The 18,355-nt window shown below is 42.3% G+C and overlaps 1 protein-coding gene across 7 annotated transcripts in view; it reads right to left on the bottom strand.

The window, feature by feature from the left end:
- LTBP1 (latent transforming growth factor beta binding protein 1) overlaps positions 1–18,190 on the bottom strand; it is a 209,251-nt gene extending 191,061 nt beyond the window's left edge. For 6 of the 7 annotated variants that reach the window (XM_064445906.1, XM_064445908.1, XM_064445907.1 and 3 more), the window contains exons 1-3: positions 17,661–18,190; positions 16,881–16,951; positions 3,263–3,551 (exon numbers count right to left, since the gene is read on the bottom strand). In XM_064445906.1, the coding sequence (XP_064301976.1) occupies positions 3,263–3,551; positions 16,881–16,951; positions 17,661–18,115 (815 nt within the window). In that variant the 5' untranslated portion in view covers positions 18,116–18,190. The remainder of the gene's footprint in view (positions 1–3,262; positions 3,552–16,880; positions 16,952–17,660) is intronic. The other variant, XM_064445912.1, reaches the window with a different exon arrangement.
- Positions 18,191–18,355: the final 165 nt, after the last annotated feature.

Below are 18,355 nucleotides of genomic sequence, written 5' to 3'. Positions count from 1 at the left end.
ATCAATCTGTTGGAGCTATACTGTTGCCAACAAGTGAGAAAGAGACATGAAAGGGACACCCAGAGTCACTGGAGAGCTATCACAGGAATTCAGGACCACAAAGCACGTCTGTTACTGAGATCAGAATTCCCAATAGGCCCCAATAAGAAGCAGATTTTTGTTTGAGACACCACTTGTTTTCAATTACAGCCATCTACATCTTCTGCTAACATTCTTCCAAGATGAGACCTTGTACCTGATAATATCCATCTTCAGCCTGGGCTATGACATATTTTGCTAGTGCTAAGTGCCTGTGTTCCAAATCCAGGATATTCCAGGAAATTAATCTCTCCCCAGGTTTCCTTCTGTTCAGCACTATATTCTTCAAGAAAAGATCTCTGGGAAGAAATAAACAAACTCCCTGCTTCCCTAAATACCATTGCCACCATGACCCTAAGAAAACATGTAAGAACAGATCACAGTGACTGAAGTTGGAAAAGTTGCATTGATGTACAAAACTGAAAAAAATGACAGAAGTTGGCAAAACAGAAGTGATGTAGAGATAAGCTTCCTCTAGGAGCTTATTTTGCTGTTCTAGGTTGGGCTCTGCCCTGACTCTCACCACTCCTGGACAGCTCTGCATAGCAGCAGTGTCTAGCTCAGCATACCAACCGCACCGACAATGGGCAACTCCACTCCTGCTATAGCCTTCCCTGTGCTTCTAGGAGTGGGAACAGAAAAAAGCCTTTCCAAAAATACCTGGGCAGCTTCAGACAACATACAAGATCACAAGACATTCAAGGAGAAATTGAAGCAGGAACTCGTCCATTTGCTTTGCGCCAATGGTAGAGACCTGACCGCAGAAGGATCTTCCAGCCCCATAAATTGTCCTAATAGCCTACATGAGAACTACTGCTCGCTCTCATTTCAACAGTTGTACCTAAACATCCACCTTCTGCTGCACTTTATACAACTGCTCTGGTTTGTCAAACAGCCCGTTTCCTCTCCATCTCCCGCTCCTATGTCTTCTGCCAAGGTTGTAGGCTGGCTTTCTCATGACTCCAAATACTCAATTTTCCATCTTCCCAACTCTATTATTAAGCTGGCTGAAATAGATTTATCTTCATGTGATCTCAAAAACTAACAGTCCGATCTACCTGAAAAGGCCTCTTTACAACTAGGAGAAAATCCTTAGGTTGAGAAGGGTCACATGAACAAAGCAGCCCACCTGGGTTAACACTGGTTATGGAAGCATGCAGAGGCACTTCAGACAGCAGAGAACAGATGACTGATTTTGCTAGTCTGAACATGCTTGCTCTACATCTGGCATGTTGTTTCATGCAGACAATAGCAAAGATTTTGGTGAAGCACGACATGCTGTAGGTACCCTCAAGAAACACTTTGCACATCATAGCCTGGCAACTACCATAGCAGTACCGAAGAATACCAGTTTATCCTCCTCCCTTTTCATACAAGAGGAACCCTTTATCCCTGGACTCGGCTTTTCCAGGAATAAGGGAAAATAAGTCTTCTCTAGAGGCATCCACAAGCCTTCTAAGCACAGTCTCAGAGTGCTTAGAAGATTTTTTTTTTTCAGGCAAAACCAAACTGCATTCTTTTTTTGAAGTGTATTTTACTACCCAATTTGGAAAACTGACCTTTCTCACAACAGGAAGAATTCCTTGAGAATGCTTCTGTGTGGAGGAAGGAAAAGACAGACACACAATACACTCTACAGGAATCAGTACTGATAAGACAGGAATTGTCTGGCCTTTTTGTACTGATTTGCTATACTGCATTTTGTGGCACTGAGCAGAGAAGCCAGATGCTGAGGATTAGCAGTCCTGCTGGTCTGGATGGGAAGAAGCAGAAAAAAGCCTGCTGATTTTACTGATAATTTCCCCTCCAAATTAGACACATCAATAACCCTGGCTTCACTGATAGGAATGAAAGTGGCCTCAGAGTACTACAAAATATTAAAACTCTGTAGCAATTTCTTTGTCCTTTAAGACTATGGATGTATTTCTTCCTAAAACCCACTCTGCCCCACCTTCTACCTTTCTCAAAGAACATACTGGCTTAGGGTTTAGAACTCCAAGCTAACTCAGGTAAATTCCTCTTCCTATCACACAAGATATGTATGAATCCAGTTTTGCTTGTGGCTCCAGTTAGATGGACTAGGACAACAGTAAAAGGAATTGGAAAGGTTTAGGATAAAGAGGTTACCAGACAACACCAAACGTCATTGGCAGTGCCCAGTGATCTCTATTTTCAGATACAGCTTTGGAGAGGGGTGATAGGATGTCCTCTGTTGTCAGGAGCATGCAACTACTCAGGAGCAGACTTCTATAATCACACACTGCCCTTCCAGGCTGGTTTTTATAGTTTTGGGCATGGGAAAACACAGTTTATTTCCCAGTCCTGATTATCTTGCTCTGGAGGCTAGGAGCAAGACAGACTGCACCCTGATTACAGCTAACCAAAAGCAACACCTGTAACAGGACAGAAATACTTTTTGTCACTGACCTCACCTGAAACTGGAAGGACAGTAGTTGACGCATAAACCTAAAACTGTACACATTCAACTTGACTGCCACCCTCCTGTGCACCTCCCGCCCCCCATATCAAATGCAGGCCTGAAACAAGTTAAGGTCACACACGTTAATAGAAACAACATTATAATTAGGTAAATTTCAGACTCACTTGACATATTTAAACTGATTAAAGTAATATCAATATCTGGGTAAGTCACCCGCCACTGAAAAGGCAGAGGAAAAATTCTCCAACAAGAAGGCTGTTTCCTTGATACCTATGGCAGACAGATACAATCCTGAACCTCAAACACAAGCAATCAGAAGTATCCATTGTAGTAAAACCATATACATTTATTTTAAAAGAGAAAATAAAATGCAAATGGAAGAAACCAGAATGCAACATAAGCACCAAATCAGATCCTCCAGTTCTGTGAGGTGTTGAAATTCCACACCAGACTGTTCTAGGCTAAATGCAAAAAGTAAATTAAGAGTAACTCCTCTGAAATTAGTACAGCATTGTCATTCTAAGGCAAATAAAGTTGACTGACATTAAGGGATATTCTGTTCAGGTGAGGATATCTGGCTCATAAGTAACAAGTTTAGAAATCCACTGAAGTCTGACAGCTAAAATCAAAAGCTCTTAAGAATTTGAGTAGTTTCCAAGTATGATTATTTGAAAACACTTGCAAGGAGCAATGTTTTATTAATCTAACATACTGGACTTCTTTAAAAGCAAAGAAAACACTTACTGTGGTTGCATTTGCTGAGGTAACCCCACAGGAGGCTTCTGCTTGATGGTGAATGCCATCTGAGTCATAGGGCCAACCTTCGGTGGGACCTGCACCTTCTGAGAGAAGGTCTGCTGGGCAGCCTGCTGGGGTATGGGCCACGGGGGAACAACAGGGCTCCGGGCTCCAGTGGAAGATGTGTCTTGCATGACTGCATCCTCACAGGAATTACCTTTTGTTCCTGGTTTACACACACAAAGCTGAGGTCGCAGGCACATCCCTCCATTTTGGCATGGTGGTGCACAGTTAGCTAAGAAAAGACATTTTAAAGAGTACCTGTGAAACAAAGCATGAAGGAAAATGCAAACCCTCCCCACAATAAAATGGCATTAATTGCTAATGTTAATTGAATAGGACAGCATAACATTGCTAAGCTCCGTGAGATAGTATATAAGTTGGTAAAGCTTTTACTGCTTTCCTACAAAAGACATGCCTAATGTTTGAACAACTTAGAGAAGTAAAATGCTGGTGAGCTGAAAAATAGGAAATGCAAAAGTTAAATCGGGAACTATAGCATTATTTCAAATCTTCCTGTTAGCAGCCTCTCCTTCCCTGCATCCTCCCTCCCCATACTTTAACAACCAAACTGCATCTGATGAAACCATATTATGCAGATTATAGAATTCTACTACTGATCCAGGCTTGGAATCATTTTACTACTATTTAAAAATCACAGATCTTCCATAGGTACATAGAAGGAATCCTTACAGTCACCTTAGCCAAAACAATGCAGAGAAGCATGAAGTGATTCAACCCTTCCCCCTCTAAAACCAAAATGAAATTCCCTCTGATATCACCACTGTAATAATGTAAAAAAGGAGACACAAACTGCCACTACGAAGACATAGCTACACCTAGGGGTTGCATTCTTTAAAGAAACAGACAGGTGCTTGTGATTATCCTGAACTAGCTTCTATACATTCTTTGTACCACCAGTGAAAAGGGCTGAAATTCTTCAAAAGACAATTCACTTTCAGATACCTGCCTTAATATAGGATTAATTACACTGTTTGTGTTGCTTTATCCACTGACTATAGAGGGAGTCTGAATAATCAGCCTAGACTCAACACCCAGCTACCAGACCTAGTTAACAGAGGATCAATTCCATTCTGAATGAACAAGAAGTTTTAAGGAGCAAATCCCACAAAAAAAAAAAGCAGTTGCTGATCATATGTATACATGACACTGCAAAGGTATGACTAATTTGAAGATCTATTTTGGATGCTTAAACCTACAATGCTATTGTATTTACAGAATTTTAAAATAACACAAAGATTACAAAACAAACTAATTCTCTTACCCAAAAGATACAATTTAAGAGTAGAATGCAATTCTAATTAAAATAGCTATCAAAATAAATTATTCATTAGTCCCATTAGATGCGACATACAATGAAGCATTTATAAGAATCACTGCTGAGCTACTTTGCTTCTTCAAACTAAGCATACTTTTAACATTGTGAAAGATCTTTTAACATAGACAAAAATTATATGCCCCATTATTAAGTCTACAGGTTTTACTGAAATAGGTATGATCATATCTTAAACCACAACGTGTGATTCTGCACCATATTCAGGTATATCCAATTGCACAATTATTTTTAAAAGAGTCAGTCCGCAGCCCTAGTCCAAATAAATTGGAGTACCTGGCACTTCAATCAAGTTTTAATACACACATTTATATATTAAAAATAAACACACCATCATGCATATGAAATAACTTATTAGGATGGGACTGCATTAATTTGTAGGACTAATTTGTCAACTGATAATACCATCTGATACAGATTGTCATGTATACCACCTGTAGAGGACACCAGAATTGCCCTACAACTTTAACTACTTCCCCCTTCCATATATTGTTCAGCAACATATCTCCTTTTCAATACTACTTAGCTGAGCTAGCTTCATTGCATACTATGCATCTCCCTGGCAACTAAAAAGCAATCATTTGCTTCTTGTATTTCTGTTTATTTTTAAGACTATTTTGTCTTTGACTGCTGGAAGACTGAAGACCCTTTTCACTGTAAGCTTGATATTTAAAACAAAAATATGTTGTTATATACAAGCCAACTCTTTCTTGTGTCTTGCTTTAAAGACCTAGATTTTGCTACAACAGTAAAAGTCACTTATATGCACATGACAAATTAATTGTATCTTTGGAAAATAGGTTGAGGAGCCTTAAATTCTAAATAAGTGTCATTGGCTTTGGAGAGACTAAGACCAGAACAGTGACCCCATCACCCAGGTCATCTGTAGAAAACTTGCAAAGTTCACAGTGAAACAGTTTGGGCACAGTTGGGAGTGCTTTAGAAAAATATCACATAAATTTTTGTGTAAAACAAAAAGAAACAGGCTTTTCAAAAGTCCTATTTTTACAACATTAAAAAACATTCGTACTTAACATATTTCTGGAGATTTATGGACATCCAGCTATATTAACCTCCAGCCTTCTCAACCAGTTATTTAAAAGCCAAAAATCAAACACAAAAGTAAGCTAACAAGACCACCCTAGGAGTCAATATAACAAAACATCCACTCTGCTAGGACAATTATCATTGTGTATCTCCTAACTCTCAAAAGTGAAATAACAATTTATACACACACAAAAGACAAAGCTCAGAAAACCGCACCTCTTTTTTCTGTAGTTACGAACCAAAGCTGTGCTTCAGAAGCCTAAAAAAACCATAAGTTTCCACTTATCAAAGTGGATCTAATACAATTGCAATGAATTTTAAACTATGCAGCTGAAAAACAGAACCTGTTTTGAAGTTACCATATCTTTTTTACCCAGGCAGACTTGAAGATTCTTATTTCACTGTCAGCAACATAAACCCTGAAATTTTCTCAGCTTTACGTGTACATAAAGAATACGGAGCTCTGCAGGACAAACTGCATTACTCTAGCAGGTCTTATAACAAAACAAGCATCAGCAGATACAGCAACTATGTTACAAAAGACCCAGTTTGTCTCAAATCATGTGAATAGTGACAACAGGCTAAAGAACTGATCCATTAGATCTTTACAGCAATGCACCCTTTGATTGAAGTTCTTCATTAAGGTTGTGTAACAGAAGATCACAAAATAAAAAGGATAAAATGATAAAATATCACATTTTTAGGAAGGAATTAAAATGAACATTTTAACCGACAATACAGCAGTTTAGTTTTGAAAACATTCAAGACAGCTGCAGCGTGCCAAATGTATGACCTAATTATTTCATTTGAAGACAACAATAATGGCACATTAACTGAAAGCACCACTATTTTCCACAAAGCTAAGCTTCCAAAAACTGGAGCGTGGAAGTATAAAACTGAAAAGCAGGCCAACAAACTCCTGTCAAAGGCAATAGGCTTGGTCCTATTCAATTCAAGGAGGCCATGACTAGACATTCAAAATGGAGCTTAGTAAAGGTGCAAACAATGAGACTAGGCTTAGTGGGTTAGATCAAAGATCCACTTAGTGCAGTCTCCTCTCTCCATTACTAGGCAGATGGTTCAGGACAGGATGAGAAGCAAAGTTTGTACCACTACCGCCTTCAAGAACTAGAGGCTCAGCAGTTTCCTGAGCAAGAGTTCTGGTTTTGTTTAATATCCTCAACAGATTTTTTCTGTCAGGAGTTCACTGATCTGCTTTCTGAACCTGTTAGTTTCAGCATCCAAAACCTGCTGCGCCAAGGAAGTTGGCCACATTGGACGGCCAGGCATAGACAACATAACCAACTTCCCCCAGCTTTCCAGAAGTGTGGTGAAGGAACATGGGGTTCTTTCAGGTTGGTTTTGTGTTTTAAGACCATGCGATCTGTACCTACTAAAAGTAAAGCCACAGTGCCACATTTGCTTTGGAAGCCCCTAAATCACAAAAAGCTGAAAGCATTTTCTGTGGCTGTACCCCAACATGTTAATGTTTTTTATGCATCCTTCCCAAATCAACTACTGGCTCGCTACCACTGCAGACAGAATACTGGGTTAGAGGGATGCTTATCAGGCCTAGTATGGTTGTATTTGACTTACTTTCAGAAGAGCAAGCATAAAACAACATTACCATTAGGCTTAAGCACACCCCTTCCAACACACCTGTATGTTGGTTTGGGACTGATCTTTTACACATGCACTTTTCAGTCCATGTATTCATGTTATTTTGGTTAACAATATATAGATACTTGCAGGAGCAAGACCTAAAATACAAGGCTTACAACAGTTTTAAAATATTTACATATTTTAAAACTTCTACATATACATAAAGTACTTCTGGTTTAATACACACTAAATTAAGCATAATTCAGTATATTAAATCTGTAAGCATAAAATGTTACAATATATTGAAGTTTAAATAAAAATTGTTTTTTCAGACCTTTTGAAAAAAATCAAAATACAGGTATAACTAATCCCACTTATCAAGAAAAAGCTTTTCTATTAAATTCCTGATAATTCTTGAATTAAGATCTTTAAGATCTGATTCCCATGTTAATCACATTGATTTTACCTTACTTCACAGTTACCTTCCTCAGACAGTAACCTCATGTACAAGTTTATTTCCTTGTATCTCTAGATCAGGTGGAGAATTGAAATTCAGAGAAATGTACTTTTCAGTGAGAAACTCACAATAAACAATTTAAGTGTCTCAAGTTCCCTGCACCCAAAAGTTTCTAATCTTTTAGCCTCAGTTCCACCTTTAAGCATCTCCTTTATCAAGCAACTGCTGTTGCTTAGTAGTTAAATGACCACAAAAATTTTTCAATGTCATTCCTGAATTTCCATTTTGATATGATGACACTATAGTGTTGTGTTATTTCTAGTAAGACCATCCACTAGATTCTTCCTTTCTGTTTCCACATAAAATTTAACATCCTTTTTTTCCCCTTCTCTTAACCAGACATAGTCAAGCATCAGTTTCAGCAGAATGCACTGACTTCTAACAAATTTCATCACTGCGCACATTGGCACTGTGTATATCAACTTCTTTCACAGGAGTGCACAAATCCCGTCAGGTAAAATACATGCTAGAGGGCAAATAATAGGACATACGGTAATTGGAAGGAGGATTAGAAGCATGGGGCTTTTTCCGATTCCAGCATAAAATGGTTGAGAAATGATGCATGTATCAAGTTTACAGAAATGGGAAAAGACAAATGGCATGAATATATCTGTGCTAGAGCAGAAATTTCAAGTTCCTTTACATGTGACATCGGAATACTGTTAAAGGCATAGCAAATATTGTGTTTCTTATTTCATTAATTCAAGATTTCTACTCCTCAAGCATACAAGGAAACCAAACCAAAGCTCATCTTAGTTGAGTGCGCATCCCAAACAAAAAGTTGTGATACAAAGGCACCTCTAACTCCTGCCATGTTGAAAAACAGTGTGGTGACCCCCCACTGATTCCAAAAGAAAAGCAGTAAAGCACTTTCTCTGGAGAGCAACGAACTGTGGGTTCTGAAAGGAAAGAGCCATATTCCAGGTTCCCTCAAAAATCTGAATATGGTGCCGGCATTCTGGAGAACAGCAAAGTTAATAATTTTCCATGATTTTTACCCTTTTATTCTGGACACCATTTTGAGTCTTTAAGTCATTGTAAGCTTTACAATGGAGACTAGAAACTCAAAAGGTAACTGAAGGAACACTTGGTGCTCACCATCTAATGCTTTTCTGAAGATCCAGTTCTCTACCTGAGTAATTCTCTCCAGTTTTCAAAAGTTGAATTTTAGCAGAAATATATCGCACAACTCTACACAGTCATTGAGGATGGGGGGAAAGCGGAGTTTCTGTCCAAGGGTGAGACAACCATGTTGTAAGACCATTCTATAAAAAAATTGAAATTACTTAAATAATCAGAAGAAATGGCATTAACTGCAGAAAACCTGTGTGACCTCTATACTACTAGTAGAGGAAGTATCACAACCATCTCTGTCGTCCTACACAGGAACTTTGCTTTTATCATAATTATATGATCTTAGGCAACTCTTTTCCTTAATATACTTCAAATAAAAGCATGCATCATGTTGGAATTCTTCGCTGGTCCACTTCAAAACATCTGATGCATTCCCACACTGGCGTGGATGGCTTTGTAAACATAACCTCTAAGAAAGGAGGGAAACAAAAAAAACAATGCTTTTGGCATACATATTTCTTTTAAAAGAAACAAAAATCACAGAGGTTCTCTGTCAACCTAATGACAACATAACATACTTTATCAAGATTATTTTCTATGTTTCTTCACAGTATTATCTCTAAATGCTAAGATTTATCAGAATTTAATAGCAGCTGTACTGAAATACTTCAAAAGCCTAACTTCAGCAAAAGGAGGCATTATTTTATCAGTCAAGAATATAACATGGTGTCTGATACTTGGTATTTTCATTAATGTTGTGTTAACTGGAGTTTATATATTAGAAATACTAAAGTTAGACTGTACAGTCTGGGAGGCATTTTAAAGCCTTTAATTATATGAGGTCATAATTATATATATTCTGACAGTCCAAATATTTCATATGCTATAGATCCTTCTATCATTTCAGTATCAAAAAAAGTCATTCACTACAGAATGGACTAAGCCAAGGAAACCAGCAAATTCACATGCTACACTCTGTTCTTGCTAGCTGGACTGGTTAACTCTCCAGTCTGCAATCCTTGTAATTCTCTTAACCTTTCCCATTATAGCATTTATTCATTTTGTTACAAAATACTTTATAAGAAATATGCAGGAAACTGAACAAAGTTTTTAACTGCGTACAGGATTCAGACATCTGAAGTGTTATAGAAAAGATACACCGGAGAAAAGACTATTAACCATAATAGAGTAACGAAAATGCTAAGAACAATAAAGTTTTTCCTAGATCCAACCAACCCTCAGTAAGAGTGCACCTTTTAGTTGCGCTTCTCTGAAAAAAAAAAAACCAAACAGGCTTAAACTGCCATCTAGAGATAATAAAAAACCTGTTTTGAACTATGAAAAAACAAATCTTGCCATAGGACACAAAACAATTCCCCTTTGTCAGGAAGCAGCTCTCCAAAACTTTACGTTTACGCAGGGATGACTCTCTGCATTTCACAAAAAAAGAACATGGCTGAGCAGAACTGTTTTTAGTGCTGTTTTTAAATGAACGTCTTGCTTTGCTAACATGTAAAATCCTTGTTCCCTTTCTGTGTGCAGTCTGAAATGCAGAGAGATGCTAAAGCTTTGCCTTCTTTCTGTAGTCAATGGAAAGGATCTGTTTTCTAGGAATAAATTAGGCTAAGCAAGTCAAGTACTGGTGCTTTTAAAGGCAGAACAAAAAAAAACTAAAGCAAAAACCTCAAACCCAGCCCAGTATCAGCCCATGTTAGTTACAGAACACAGACCCACTTGACAACGTGAACCACCCATAGCCTTCTAACACCCGGTACTGCAGTATTTGAACTAGGAGCCAGCTAAGGAAGGTGTGTACCCCTACCCCTCCACTAACCCATTAGCTCACAGGCAATTCAAGCTTGCTTTAAGCCAGGAACAGTTGGCACAAGCTGCCCTTCATGTTGGAGGCTGCAAAGAAGGGTATTTTTAGAAGTGCTGCACCCAACTTCTCAAGGCCCCGCAGAGTGCAGAACCCCACCCCCCACTACAGCCCAGCCTTCCCAAAGGCCAGGAGGCTCCCTGATGCCATGTGCACGGCTGCTTTGTCCTGCTCTCTCCGTTTGCTGGAGAGGAAGGAGAGGGGAGCATGCCCCGCTTCCAGCTTTTTCCTTCTCCACACTCAGGAAAAGCAGCTGTACAAGGAGAGAGCTTTAAAGACTCATATTGGAAGTATCAAAGTATCACTTCACCATCAACACATGGCTCACAAAGAAAAGGCTGGGTAGGTTTCAACTCATTAATTGTGGACTTATATTTCCTCACCAAAACATGGTCATGTCTGCGCTGTGTGGAGCAGATAACAGTCCCCTGTCTTCTCATGGGACTCAGTGCCTCCTCTCATGGGAGGGAGGCTGGCTGCCATCAGCGCGCAAAAGACAGACACTGTGCTCAAAGGCCACACTACTGCTTTAGCTTGGGCCAAGATCCTCACTTAAGGCACATCTTTCTAGCTGCACTCACTGAGGTTCGGTTTGTGTTGCGGAGCCATCTTAAAGCACGTACAGTGTACTACTTTCAGATGCAAAGAAAAATGTAAAAATTTAAGATTCCCACCCTAAACCCAAAACGTGAACACTCCAAGAATGCACCTAATGTATTTCAGCCTCCTATTGGCATTAATTCCACAAGACCAGACTACACCTAGTCCAAAATAAAACACTGAGCCCTAAAACACACATACCATGGGCCTCAGGTCATCAAAAGCAAAGGCTTTAGTCTATAGATATGCTCCCATTAGTCCATGCTGCTTGCTAATGTAGACAAAGCCAGACTACAAGAACCTGGATCCTCTCATTCTCCCCACTTCCCAAGGGCAGAAGCTAAAATAAAGCAGAGTGGAACTACCACTGAGGGCTAACAAGAGCTTTCCCAGTACAAAGGCCCATCTATTCCTTGCATATGTAAATAAAACTTCTGAATTTCATATTACAGTAGCAGCAAAACCAAGACACTCAAGTAATGGTTTCCAGTTTTTCATTTTTAAAGTGTTTAAAAACAACATCAAAGATTAGATTACAAAGGGCTAATGTATAGGTCAGATACATGAGGTCAAAGTACTTGTGTCTCTTAAAAATTGAGGCATTTAATTTTGATTTAGACATAATTTGAAGGAGATTGATCTGCTTTTACTGATGTGATGGTCTTAGAATGAGAAGAAACAACATTTGGGAAGAGCATGTTATGGTCAGGCTTTGTATACACAACGTAAATAAAGAGAACTTGGTAAAACTCAAAGCCACAGAACTGATTAAGCACAAGCCTCAGGAATCATTTATGACCAGAAAACCTCCGTGAAGCACAGCTGCAAACATCTGAAGTACACAGTTCCAATGATGAGAAGTACTGCTCTCCTGGATACCACCACTTCTAAAAGCTGAACTGAAGACAGAAAAAGCAGATTCAGAGCAACCAATATTAAAAATATTTAGTGGTACAGAGTTTTATATCTAAGCCGGGGGACCCATGTATGCTTTTAAGTTTCCAGGTCTGGATCCTAACCCTATATCAGAACAAGACCTAAGCATGCAACCTCTCCCTCTACTAGGGTATGCTCCATCAAGGTCTTGGACAACTGAGGGTCTAGAACTACCAGTCATATCATGAAGAGCCCTTTGTCCTGAAGGAGACACAAAGCTGTAGCATGCTAACTCAGCAACAGTGAGAAGTATAGCTCTGGACGTTTAGGGATCAGACAGCTCAAACTGAATAGCAATTGACCTATAAGAGAACTGAACAAGCAGAGGCCGTGCAGTTCTGGGAACTGAAAAAAGGGACCTTCCTCTGGGGGAGTATGAATACAACTTTCTAGTCTCCTTCTCCAGCAGGAAGATTCTACTGTTGTATATTTTCTTATTCTGAAAAATAAATTAAACTTTGCTTATCTTTAGCACATTTATTTGAGTCAGGAAGTCTTTCAAAAGAGAAGAGAATAAGCAATATAGCCTTTCAATAAAAAAAGACAACAGACTTATTTTCTGGACCTTTCCAAGGTGCCTGAGTACATGACAGACAGGATAAAATTTCAAGACCAACTCAGAGAATCTAGTCCAGTTCCAACTCCAAAATCCTCACCTTATGCCCATGCATGGAACACAGGCATGCACACATACAACACCTTCAGCTGACAAAGACGCAAGATCCTTCTTCTCTTAATTTACAATGATGATGTACATGGGTTCTACATCCACACAGACAGTAATTCATCTCCCTGTAAGAGATTTAATCTAAGCATAATCATTCCTCACTTGTTTGCCCTATGAGCATTCCTTACACCTCTGCAATAAGGAGGTCATACATCAGTACTCCATTAACAACCAACTCTCTCCTTCCCACTAGCATTTGTTAATTCTCATCATTATGTTAGTGAAAGTTAGCGTTCTTCCAGACAATGCTATTTTTTTTAAACTATCCAGTTTACATAGAGAACATTTACACAAAATTTATATTAATTCTCCAGGCAAAGCATGTTATTATACATTTTAGGAGTCTACTATTACAATAAGGTGGTTCAGATATTGTTGTAATCATTAAGAAAATTAAAACCAAGCAAACAGAAAAGCATATTTTGTAGGAAGTAGTATTAACTAACAGAAGTTTAATAGCAAGTAAAAGAGACAACAGGTTTCAATAGACTAAACATGCAGCTGAGAGGCAGGAACCCCCGATTTCCAGCTTCGGCCTTCCAGTCAGTTATTATAACTTGTCCACGGCCACATTTAACCTATTGGTTCAATTTCCATAAATGAAATAACAAAAACCCACACTCTAGGTTTTACTTGCCTTACAGCCATGTTACAGACCTAATTAATGTTTGTATAATGCTCTGGTAATGCAACAAGTACTAACAAAACATGTCTCCAGCCTTGGTGGTATCTTACTGTGCTTATCCAGATTATAACCTGTGATAACTACGACTTGAAGACAATCTTTGTCATAAACCGTTTCACGTGCTTATAGTTTTCCAAGATGTTTATTGCAGTGGTTGAACTTTTCCCACCTTTGTCTTTACCCAAAGGTAGATGTTCTGTATGCTTCAAAAAAGGTCGGTTTTGATTGTTAGACATCATTCTCCCAGCATAAAGCAATTCTGACTACTTTTAACACTGAGCTTTATTATTTCATCTTTTAAATTAGAATGATGCAGTACTTCATAAGCAGAGTTACAGCAAGTTTGAAAAAGAATTTCTTACAATGAAACTTTACAGTGTAAAAATCTAAGTATTAGGCACAGAGGGGAAAAACCTATATGCCTCAAATCAGATACAGTAGACATTCTCATACAGGTACTTAACAGGAAAAAGAAAGCTCACCTTCCAAGGACACACAGTAAGGCTTTCAAGAGAACATGCGTATTTGTAAAACCACAGGCATTTCAGCTTCAAACTAAAATTTAGGAAAAGGACTTAAAAAGTCATCTTGCCTCCTCCATATAGATGCTGCTCTCTGACCTGCACAGAAACATTTCAAGTTCCCCCTGTTGCTGCTACTGAGGGAAATGTGATGCAGCTGCCACCCACCTGGGATGGAAGTCACCCAGGGGAACAGCAGCCTCAGCCATAGCCCCATGCATGAGAAAGTGGGGCTAGCAAACACCACCATGCAAGAGAAAGGGAGAGGGGAAGATTAACAAAGCCTGGGCTGCAAGACCATATGTCTTCCCTTTGGCCCCTCTTGCTGTGGGTTATACAGGCAGGCATATTCACACAGGTGCAGCAGAGCAGAAACACATGGTGCTTGTTCCAGCCTAGGATTACACCTGAGCTAATAAGTCTCTCTGATCAGAGCTGGCTCTCAGCACTCTGGTTCTGGAAGCACGATGTAGACAAATGGAAGTTGGCTCTGGAAAGAGCCAGTATGGGTCTGGGGTTTATTAGATCAGGCTTTGCACCATGCAAAAGGATATAAACCGGCCCCAGAGGCCAAATAGCTTATTAAAGTGATACTGAGCCTGAGCTAATAAACCCTGACAGATCCAAACTGACTCTGCATTAAGTCAGCTCAGGTGCGTCTGCATCTCTGGCACAATTAATCCACAAAGGGAATAATCCACTCCAAAACAACTGAGAGTCCGCTATCTGAATGTAAAAATCACTCTTACAGGAAACAAAGGGGTTAACTTCTGTTCAATTATAGGGCTTCTGTTCTGAAAGGACATCAGGAGGTTCAAGAAAAGGAGATATCTGGCTTTTATGACTGTGAGACTAATCTTCCACAGCTAAATCAAGTCAATGCTATCTCAGGGTTTGCCTAAGTTACAAAACAGGCAACTTCGGTACATTTAGTGCTTCCCTTGGCTTGCCAAGAGAAGGGTAAAACTGAAAAGATCCAAGCCAACTGTATCATACCACACTCTAAGAGGTATCAGAGTAGCATCAGAGCAGGCAGCAAAAATATTAAATACAAAGGAGAGTCCAATATCAGAGACACAAAATGAGAAAGAAAGGCCAAGAGAAAATCACCCCATCTTTCTTTTAACTCTTTCTCTGCTACTCCGTTCCTCCAACAACCATATGAATGAGCCAAGTAATTCATGGATTTAAATGAGATTCTACAGTTTTCCCATAAAAATCTAATTGCCCGATTTAGTATTTATTGAAGGCCCTAAAAAATAGAAAGGAATAAGAGAAGACAAAAACAAGGGAACAGTTGGGTGATAATGGGAGAAGTCAAAAAGATGAAATTTAAAGGACAGAAAGCAAAGAAAACAACTTCATCCTTTTAACTTTTCTTTATAAATTAAGTAATCTGGAAATAAAAGTTACTAGAAGACAGAGAAAGAGCCACAAAAGAGAAAATTGTTTGGGTTTTGTTCAGAATAGTGACAATAAAATTGGCTGACAATAGCATTGCATTTGAATTAGTTTTCAACAGAAATACAGACAAACTTCTCATCTCCAGAAATCAATACGGGTTTTTTTTACTTTAATTAGCCTTTCAGCTAAGGTAGGTGTTTATTAAGCTCTGTAATTAGCCTCAAACTATTCTCATCTCAAACAATGTAAACTGAAGGAAATTATTCTAGCACTTGCAATGTGTGTTAAGCAAAAAAGGTGACTAACCTAGCACATCGGGATGCATTTCAAGCAGAATACTACCTTTAAATGCATGCCTAGGTTGGTCAGGGAAATTGTGAAGTTTTGTCTTTAACAGCCTACTACAATAAAATTTTGCTTCTTAGCAACAGCTCCATGCAGGTCAAAGGTACTTGACCTTGCTGGGGATTACAAATATGATTGTTCCCTATTGTGGAAAATCCCACACGGATGAAAGCCACTATAAAAAAACCCCAGAGTTTGCATCTTGAAAGCATTGTTTACTCCAACTCTCTCAAGAGCAGAAGCCTGTCTGAACAAAAGCGTTATTCCAAGATCTGCCCAATCTTCCTACACCTAAAGGGGTTTCCTGAAAAGGTATGTCATTCCACTCTTCCATGACCCCAAATACGGGATCATCACATGCACTGCTAGTGGAGGGACAGTGTGGGTAGACAGCAACTCCTTGCTCCCCACCTGTGCTCCTCTGGCAGGTTCTTTACCTTATTAAGCCCCCCCGTTCAAAACAAAACTCCGAAGCATTAATGGGGGGGGGGGGGGGGGGGGGGTGTCCACAAAAACTAACTTCTGCAAAGCTCTCCAAAAACGGCAATATCTATACTGAGAATAAACGTAAGAAGCACCCGCTCTTAATCCTTTAGCAAAACTGAAGGTTAGCAAGCCGGGATTTAGGGGCGGAGAAATGGAGCGTTGCAAGAGCCGCGCACCGCGATGCTGTGGGAGAAGAGCCTGAGCAATCGCGCTGGTTGACGGGGCGCCCGTGGGTCGCGGGTGGGCTCTGCAGCTCAGCCGGCGCCTCCCTGCCCACAGGCGGTGTCGGGATCCGCCACCTCGCCCGATGCCACCACGGTCCCCACAAGTGTCGCGTGCCGCCCCCCCCCCCCGCCCCCCAAACACACACCCCACACGGCTACTCACGTTTGATGCACCTCTGGGAGCCCGTAGCCTTGCTCCAGCCGTGGCAGCACTGCCCCCCGCAGACATTCACCCTGCGGGAAGGAGCAAAGAGGGGCGAGGGTTCGGCGGGGTACCCCCTCCAGCGCCGCGGCGGCCCCGCTCCCCATGCCCAGCCGGGCCGCGGGGCGGGCGCTGGGCCGGAGGGAGAAAAGGCGGGAAGAATTAAACATCCCGGAGAGCGTTTGAGGAAACTCCTCACCCGGCGCCGGCTCTGACTGGAAAGGCGGGCTGGTGCCTGCCGGGGACGTACGGGCAGCCGGAACACCGCTTCCAGGGACGTAAAGGACACAGGCTGAGGCCGGGACTGGGGCCACCCCCGCCGCCCCGGCGGGAGGGCCGGGAGGAGGGCGGCTGCGGTGCTCTTCGCGCCCTCGACGCCTCAGCTCGGCCGCGGGACCCGCCGCGGGCTCCCGGCTCTGTGCATGTGCGCGCGTGTGTGTGCTGGGGGAGCTGGCCCCGCGCCCGGCCTCAGGTGCTACGCGGAGGCGGCGAAGGAACGGGGTGGAGGGTACGTGTTACCGGCCCACAGCCGGGCACCGGCGGCGGGCAGGTAATGCCGCGGTGCCCCCAGGAGCCCGGCGCGGGCTCCCCCGGCCCCCGCCCCCGTATCCCGACCCGAGGGGAGGCGACACCGGCCGCGACAAAGGAGGGGGGGCGGGGAGGGGGGGGCGGCAACACCACCGTCGCCTGAGCCGCGCTGGGTAGCGGGGGCCGCGACGTGCGGGCGGGAGGGCGCCTTACCCCGGCAGCGGCGACAGCTGGTGCTTCTGGCGGAGGGGCAGGCCGGCACTGCTGTTGCCGTGGTGGCCCGGCGGTGGCGGCTTGGGCCGTGGGCCGAAGCGGGCCGGCTTGGCGAATGAGGCGTGAGCGGCGGAGTTGGGGTGGACCTGCCCTGCGGGGCTCAAACGCAGCTGGACGCCGGAGCCGCTTGCCTTGCTCATCCGCCGGGTCCGCTCCGGGCTGGCGCCGCCGCCGTAGCGCGTGTTTAGCTGTACGTTAAACGTGCGCTGCTGGTGCTGCTCCCCCCCGAGGAGGGCCGGGCGCTGATGCCGGCTGCCGGAGGAGCCCGCCCGGCCGGGCTGCAGGACGTACGTGATCCTCCTCAGCCTGCCCTTTTCGGAGGCAGCGAGCGCCGGTGACAAAAGTGCACAGGCAGCGAGAAGGAGCAGGAGGAAGCCCCATCTGATCCGAGCCATTTCCACAGCGGGCGTCCCTGCAGCCGGCGAGCTTCGCGGACCCCCGGTGCAAGGGTTTTCTCTCCTCCAAAGGACAGACGTGCAGCGCCTGCGACCCACGCACCGGGTGCAGATCCTTCCTCCGCTCGCTGCCCCCCCAACCTGCTCCGGGGTGTTGAGGGGAAGGAAAAAAGAAAGCCTCAGGTTCCCCCCACCCGCCCCCCAAACTGTTAGAAAAGTTCAGCAAACACGTCGCCCCGT

The sequence above is a fragment of the Phalacrocorax carbo genome, chromosome 3, assembly GCF_963921805.1.
Source record: "Phalacrocorax carbo chromosome 3, bPhaCar2.1, whole genome shotgun sequence".
NCBI classification, from domain to species: Eukaryota; Metazoa; Chordata; class Aves; order Suliformes; family Phalacrocoracidae; genus Phalacrocorax; species Phalacrocorax carbo.
Note: the sequence above shows the minus strand (reverse complement) of the source record. Positions and strands in the feature narration are given on the sequence as shown.